The following is an 8,074-nucleotide window of genomic DNA, read 5'->3' as shown; positions in this document are numbered from 1 at the left end:
CCACAGCTGGTGCAGGAATGAGTCTGAGGTTTAGGCTTAAATTTTCATGTGAACCCTCTGCCCCTTTCTGTGCAAGCATTTGCCTCTGGATCCGCCCTCCCTGTTACATCTTAACTGCCATTTTAGAGCCCTCGTTAGAGCAGCTTTGCAAAGCCGATGAAAATGTCTTTGACATTCCCTCCATTTTTCAACAAACTGAACGTGCATCAAAGTGGAAGGTTTAGAAGAAAACCCTCAAAGCCGTCAAAATAAAAAAACCCCACAAACCAAAAAACAATACTTTTATTGTCTTCACTTTTTTCCCCTGAAAACAGCATTTCCCCAAAGAGCTCTGGGGATTACTCTGGGACGTAAATCACTTCCTTAAGTAGGAACAAGCAGAGCATCAGCTCGCTGGAGCTGGGGTGGCGGATGCAGAAGCGGTCCCCTCGCAGAGCATCCCTCCAAGGCAGCGATGCTGCTCCCCGTTCCTCCTGCCAAAACCCCCACCCTGGCAGCATTCTGATCCTAAAATGGATGAACTCACTCAGGCATCCATCTCTCATCGTAACAGCGCGGGGGGGATTTGCCAGCAAAGGAGCAAGAGGGGGGCACGGAGGAGGCTGAGGTTTGGCTGTGACCCCGTGGATCCGTGGGGAAGGGCGTCCTGAGCGAGAGGGAGAAGCAAGCAGCCAGAAAACTCGTGGGAGCCAAGACACAACCGAAGGGCGTAGACTCCTGCCAGGGATCTCCAATCAGGCCTGGGAGGCTTGGCTGCCTGCCGTATAAATGCAGAGCCGGGAGGGTGGGAAGCCAGCACGCCTCTGGGCAGGGAGAGGAAGAGGAGGATGAGTGCCGGGGTGCTCCCCGCAAGGAGGCAGAGAGCACCCAGCAGCACCCCAGCAGGGATGAGCCGGACCCCGATGGCAGCCCAGCAGACCGTGCCGGTCTCCTCCAGGCCCCGGACATCCTTCCTCATCCAAGACATCCTCTGGGACGGGGCAGAGCGGGGAGCACAGCCGGAGCGGGGCAAGAGCGGAGGGTTTGGCAGCCCGGAGGACGGTGACCCAGGGGCAGCCACAGCGCAGGGCAGCGAGGGCAGTTCAGCCCCGGGGGCTACCCCAGGGCACCCCCCCGGGAGCCCTCGTCCCCCAGGAGCATCCCCAGCCCAGGTCCGAGGAACACCCCATGAGGCGGACGCAGGTAAGGGGGTGGAAGCTCCTGGCTGAGCCCGTTGGCTGGGGAATGGATCGGCAATGTCTACGCTCGGGTCAACCGAGGGGCAGGATCCAGACCCGGCTGCCTCGAGCACCCCAGAGCCAAATAATCCGTGCTTTAAATGCCAGGGAGTATCTGTGCTCTAGCAGCGGGAAAGTAAGAGAAATAGCAACTGCGTGCAAACCTTTCGCCAGGCGCTTCAAATAACTCAAAGGACTGAATCTGCCTAAAATGACGTTTTAAAAAAACAAACCAGTCAATGGATTTCTGCGATATCGTGGGAAATAAAGTTCCCTCTTAATGCAGAAGGTCCCCAGCGAGGGCACCTTAGGGCTGCTAGCTCAGAGAGGCAGTTTGTGCCCGTCCTTCAGCGCAGCGATGCTGCCGCAGCCGAGCTCGTCGGCGCCTCCGGTCCGGGGATATTTGGAAAGTCCCCGTGTTGAATTTGTGCCGTTTGCAGCAGGGCTCCACTTTCCCACGTGCCCAGCAGTGTGTTCCTGCCTGTACCGCTGCACATCCCCTGGTTTATTAATAACGATCCTGCTCCTCTTGCCCCAGCATCCCTTTCTAGTATGCAACCGCTAAATTCATTGCAGGCAGAAGCAACATACCAAAAATCACACTCGGAAGCAGGTTTTTTTGAGCAGTGCCTCTCTGATGGTAGCAGCGCGAGCGTGGCCGGGGCTGCGGGAAGGGCTCAGCCTCTCCCTGCCCAAGCAGTCCTGGGCTGAGCTGCAATAGCCAAAAAGGCAATTTGGAACTCTCTAGCGACCGGCTCTCGCTTGCTAAGAGCCCTTGCCAGGGGAATTTTGGCTTTACGTTTCAATTCTATTAAAAGAAGCTTCTGTATAAAAGCGAGTTCAGAAACAGCCACCAGGCTGATTATTACGAAAATCATTAAAAGCCGTACCAAATCCCCCGGAAAGCGGCTAGTGTAAATCAGCGCGGCTCTGGGGGTTCTGGTGGCACTACCACGACTTACACAAGCTGGGAATTAAGCCCGTTGTTTCTATCTTGAGCATTATGCTCACATCTTAAGAAAATATACTATGAAATGACTAAAAAAAAAAAAAAAAAAAGCCTATTTCCATCCCAAGCTGGGTAATACACAAAAAAGGAACTAACTACATAAATAAATTGACTTGAGAAGTTTTAACAGTTATAGGTGACACTTCCCAGGGAGCTCAGCACCTTCCTGGGTTGCGGCTCAGGCGACTGAACGGTGCCACGAGAAATAAGTTGGAGGCAAACACTGAGATGCTGCTTTGGAGTTGTGATCCCAGTCCGGGTCTGCAGCTATATGTGTAATGCCAGGCCTGAAGTTTTAAAAATCCGCCCCAAAATTTCTTGGTATTGCCTTGGAGTCGTGAAAGAGAAAAGAGAGGAATTTGCTTCTGATGCTTTCTAACTGCAGCCTGCTTTCAGCTGCACTGATTTCCCATTTCTGAGTCCATAGCTTGAGGACAGAAACTTATTTTCTCGGAGGACTGGGATTTTTGCACAGACAGAGGAGGACATTTCAAAGAAGTGCCTAATAATATGAATTCTGCCATAAAAATCTCAAGAGCTGTCAATGCCATAATGTATGTAACAACAGTACCTTGAGGTTTTAGGCAGACCTTCACCAGCATTGCAAAATATCCCTTTGTATTATTTTAGTCCCTTGAATGTATGTGCATATTGAATGCATGCTTATATGAATTAAGAAAGTGTGATTTAGGAAGAAAAAATTTCCTTATATGACTTTAAGACAGCGTTCACTCCATTAAATGAAAATATTTCTGAGATAATATGAATATTTTGCTTTCTGGAAGGGAAAAAGCAAGGGATTCGGGCAATTTCCAAGCGGGTAATTCTCAGCTCTTTCCTCCTGCAGACGTCACGGCGGAGACCTACCTGTCAGACTGCGACCCCCCGCTGCAGCCCCTGCCCAGCGCCCAGCGCCCCCCCAAGCAGGCGAAGCGTTCTCGGGCAGCGTTCTCCCACACCCAAGTCATCGAACTGGAGCGGAAATTCAGCCACCAAAAATACCTCTCGGCCCCTGAGCGAGCCCACCTGGCCAAAAACCTGCAGCTTACCGAGACCCAGGTGAAAATCTGGTTCCAGAACAGGAGGTATAAAACCAAGAGGAAACAGGTCGCCTCCGAAATCAGCAGACTGGACACGCGTCTGGCGGGGCAGAAAGCGGCCGAGCTCCCCGGAGCATCGCTGCTCGCTCTGCGGGGCGGCTGGCACTACCTGCCTTGCCTCTACTACTTGAACGGCTGGAGTCCCTCCTGGTGGTAACCGCTTTTTTTAAGCAGAAAGCATCCTTTTCTCTCTTTTTTTTTTTTTTTTTTAATACTGTGTCGCTCTTCCTAGCGCTAATTAGGAGAGGGGTCCCCATTCGCAGTAACGATCAGCATCTTGTAGTTGCCGCACAAGCCTCTCTTGTCACTAACAGTAAAAAAAAACAAAAAAAAAAAAGCCAAAAAAGCCCAAGATTTTAAAAGCGTGTAATTCAGCACGCATGATAGCACTGCTCTGGGGTCAATCTGCAGCTGTAAAATATTGCAGGCTCTTTTGGGGGCAGAAAGGGATGGTCCAGCCCCGGAGACAGCGATCGCCCCTCTCTGCCCCTCCTAAACCGCCTGTGCCCCCCTGGAGCCTTTACCCCTCGCTGCGAGCCAGCGGGCAAAGAGTGAACTGCTGATCCCGTACTGGCACCAATACGACCCCAGCACGGCCGCTTCAGCCACCAGATGCCATATGACCTAAAAATTAGGCTTGAAAAAAAAAAAGAAAGGAAAAAAATTTGCATTTCTGCTATCGATACCAGAATTGCTAATGGTCCCAGAGGGGCTTAGAGCCCCCCCTGAGATTTCTGCGTGCTGTTGGGCAGCACCACAGCCTCCACCTGGGACAACACCCTTTTAGGGAGAATTAATCCCCTTTTTGCCACGAGCGACAGCAACCCGAAGTGCCTGACGGTCACGGAGCTGCAGCCGGGGACCAGGTTTGCCGGGACGTGAGCGAAGGCGGCGGCCCCAGCCGGGACGGAGCCGTGCCAGTTCCCCCCACCCAAACCCGTCCCTCTGCCCTGCGACGGCCGAGATGCCAACCGCCGGTGCCTTAACAGCCTTTAGAAGCTAAACCAGAAAGCCTCGGGAACACGGACAATAGCGCAATGACAGATGAGTTTTGCATATCCGGGTGTTGACGCTGTTTGAACGTTCCCATGTAAGCTATTTAAAATAGCAACAGCTCAAAGAGTTCAGCGCTGCCGTCAGCTTTCAAAGCAGCAAACTCTCTGCAAGCGAAATCAGTCCAAGTCCCAGCACCGAGGCATCAGGGCAGGAAGAGGATGATGGTACCTTTACAACTGATTTTTTAGTGAGATGACAACTATTTGCACTAGCAGAGTAGCAAAGATTATTTTTCTTTTTTAACTAAGCATACTTAAAACTTTAGATGCCACTAAGTCCATGGGAGAAAGTGTAGAAATTAAGGAGATTTCCAAGAGAGGAAACACATCAACTGCCTTTTCTCAGCTAGTGTAAATCAGCATAGTTCTGCTAGAACAAATTTAATCTTCTGAAACAACGATACACGGAGGCTTCTTCCCTGCGAACCTCCAGAAATGCCCCCGAGGTGCCTGTTAGAATTAAAAATCACAGCGGTCCAATTCCCTCCGGCAGCAGGGAAATACAGACAGCAAGATACTGTTAAGGAACCGCTTAGATCCATCCCTTCGAACAAGATCATTTGGAAACTGATCTTTTGCCTTGCCGATAGATCCGCAGCGAGGGCGAAGCTGCTGGGGGGTACGGGGGTGCAGCAAACCTCAGGGGGGAGGGAGGGCAGGGAGGGGAGAACACCCAAACTGAAACCCTTTGCAGCAGATACTCAGTTGCTCTTGCTGTCACAGCTGTTTGCCCAATTTGGAGGACAACTAGTTGCTTTCTAATTGTCTGAAAGTAACCCCTAATATCTTGAGATAACATTTTTCTTCCAGCTCCTGCTCTCAGATGCTGCATATCCCCCCAGCCCGTTCTCCCGCAGCCGGCGCTCGGGAAAGAAGGCCATCTCCCCTGCACTGTTGCAATGTGTTTCAAACCCAGCCCTGCTGCTTATCCACCTTGCACTCTGCTTATCCACTGCTTGGAACAAAAAAACAAAACACAACAAAGGCCCTTATGGCCTCGAAGCCAAGCCCCCGCAGGGCACGCATCCCTCCTGATGGCATCTCCAAGGGGAGAAAGTCCTGCTGAAATCCCATGGGCTCACCCACACCCGGACCCTTGGGATGCTGCTTAAATCAACGCAGAGACGCTATATTTGCACTAAATACGCTGGATTAGCGGATTTGACCCTCCTGGAGCTGCCCCTGAAATAGGGATCGCGGTGTGTGCTTTGCACAGACGGTGGGAGAGCAGCAGGGACGGGCACGTTATGCTGGGAAGGACTGAATTGGGCTGGGAAAATTAGATATAAACTGAAAATTAGATACAAACGGAACTTCTTGGACGCTTCTTTGGGAAAATGTTTGTGTTGTAGCTACTTTTTTTTTCCCCCGCTCATGGTTTACAACCAGTAAAATATCCTTGTTGCTTCAGCACCCAGCTGCTCATACTTAACGTTGCTGGTATAAAGCGAGTCCAGTGCAAATAGTCGCTATTTTTGTACATATTTTTTTATACTATTTTATCTGATGTGCATTGTCCTGTGGAATAAAGAGCGCAGAGTCTTTATTAAAAACAAGCTGCCTCTGTGGGTTCTTTGCTCTGGGTTCAGGTTTTCTTTTATTCGCCGTTTGTGTCACAAAATGACCCCGGGCGTCCCACCAGCACCAGCTTCCCACACAAACAACTCGCTGCAGATGCTGCACTCGAGCGAGTCTTGTGCAATGAATAGCCACAAGCACCAGCTCACAAGGTTTTGCAGGTGGTAAATCACCGTTCATCACTATTTCTAGCTGCTCAGCACCAAATGCTGCTCCATCACTCATCCAGCCAGGTACTGAGTACCACCGAGCATCCCCTAATCCCATTTACTGTCCGATGAGCATGAAACAGGTGACCGTTTCCCCAAAAGTAAGAGCTTATATAGCAAAGGACTTTCTTTATCACCCCCAAATTACCTGTAATCCCACAATTTAAGCACAATCCCAGTGGCCTCCAGAGTTTTGCACTACAAGCACTGGTCCCAGTTTGTATTTCTGCCCCTGCCTTCCAGTCCTGCAACCACATCAGCGCACTCAGGGGGAGCGGTGGGCTCTGTAGAACCGTACGAAGAAGAATTCATCCTGGGAGCTGTCAGCGTGAGCGCTTCCCCCTCGTACGGAGGCAGAGGGACTGACCTTGGGTCCCAGCCGGCCCGTGCACACACTCCCTCCCCTCTGCAGCAGCGACTTTGCCCAAATGGAAAGCGAGCAGTAACTCCCAGCTTAATTTTGTATTCAAGTAGCTTTAAAAGGAGAAAAAAAAAAAAAAAAAAGCCAAAGCAGGCATCAAGATGGCAAAATGAGATCTCATTGCCTTAGGAGGCTGGTGCTGGATCCTCAGCAGCCAAATCCTCAGGCAGATGCAGCTCGCCAGGCTCCGCCACCTTCACCCGGCGATTTCGTGGAAGGGAACAAGAGCTCCCGTCGGTGGGTGACCGTTTGTCACAGGCAGTGACAAGCAGCGGTCCCTGCAGCCAGGGCTGGAAATCGGGTCTCCTCCCCCTGCACTGATCCTGCCAGCGGCGTGGTCCTGCTTACAGGCTCTGCCTTGTTCACAACCCAGGCCAAAACGCTATTGCACGCCAAAGCTTGCTGCACCACCGGCACGGTAAAGTGCTTTTTTTGCAGCGTGGGCATCTGCCAAAGCAGGTTCTGGGTCCGACGTCGGTGCCGGTCGGAGGCAGGGATGGATGCAGGCAGCAGCTCCGGCTTCTTCACAGCCTCTGCCGCGGAGAAACATCTTGGCTGACTCAGCCCTGCCGCGAGCACTGCCCTCCCTCCTCCCCAACCCTCTGCTCTGCAACCCGCAAGTGGTTCCTTTATGGACAGAAGATAGACTTCCAGTTGGGTTTTCCTTTTTTCCCCCCCCCCCCCAAGCACAAAGCACAAGGACAAAAAGAAGGGCTGTGCCGTTTGGATAACCAAATCATCCGAGAGTGTTAAAGCATTAATCACAACGAGGGGAATGCCATGGCAGGCTTTCCCCCCTGATAAATATCCTCTTGATTAACACAGAAAAGAAAAATCACACCCTAACTATGGAGACGTGGAGTTTTAATCAGTCTTAACGAAGCAGAACTCCTGTTTGTACGCAACTAGAAACAGAAAGCATCATTTAATGTCTGTCAATTAGTGTCACGCTCCGCCGCTAACATATCCATCAAGATTAAATAGTGTCTAATGCTGACATAACATTTACACTTCTTTGGGCCAAATCGTTTATTTAAAGCTAAAAAAAAAAGAAAAAGAAAAAGAAAAAAGGCTGTCTTTGGATAATGTAACTGTTGACTAACATTTGCATGCAATAAACCACATACTTGGCAAGGACTCGCAGGGTTGAAGCCAAGAGAAATCTTCAACTTGACCTACACAACATTTGCAAACCAGAGCAGTGGGAACAAGTTCGCTACATGGAGCTAAATAGGGGGTGGAAAATATAAGGACACGCAAAGTGCCAGGCTGCATCAGACCGGTGTTTCCCCCCAGTTTTGGTACCAGTTATTACAAAGATGCTGTAGAGGGAAGCGCAGAAAACCTTTTGGCGACGAGCGCTAGGATGCATCTTTTGGGATGTGCGGATGCTTCCCAAGGAGAGAGGCAAGCTGAGCCATAAAGCACAAGGCTTAAAAACCCTTCAGGATTTTCCATATTTACTATTCTTACTCTGGATGCTCT

General features: G+C 50.7%; 1 protein-coding gene across 1 annotated transcript; it reads left to right on the top strand.

Moving 5' to 3' along the window:
* Positions 1-713: 713 nt before the first annotated feature.
* On the top strand, positions 714-4,970 carry NKX3-1 (NK3 homeobox 1). Its single transcript, XM_075736526.1, has 2 exons — positions 714-1,182; positions 3,074-4,970. The coding sequence occupies exons 1-2, from the start codon at positions 828-830 to the stop codon at positions 3,481-3,483; spliced, it is 765 nt and encodes a 254-aa protein (XP_075592641.1). The 5' UTR covers positions 714-827; the 3' UTR covers positions 3,484-4,970.
* Positions 4,971-8,074: the final 3,104 nt, after the last annotated feature.

The sequence above is a fragment of the Balearica regulorum genome, chromosome 27 (assembly GCF_011004875.1).
Source record: "Balearica regulorum gibbericeps isolate bBalReg1 chromosome 27, bBalReg1.pri, whole genome shotgun sequence".
Taxonomy (NCBI): Eukaryota; Metazoa; Chordata; class Aves; order Gruiformes; family Gruidae; genus Balearica; species Balearica regulorum.
Note: the sequence above shows the minus strand (reverse complement) of the source record. Positions and strands in the feature narration are given on the sequence as shown.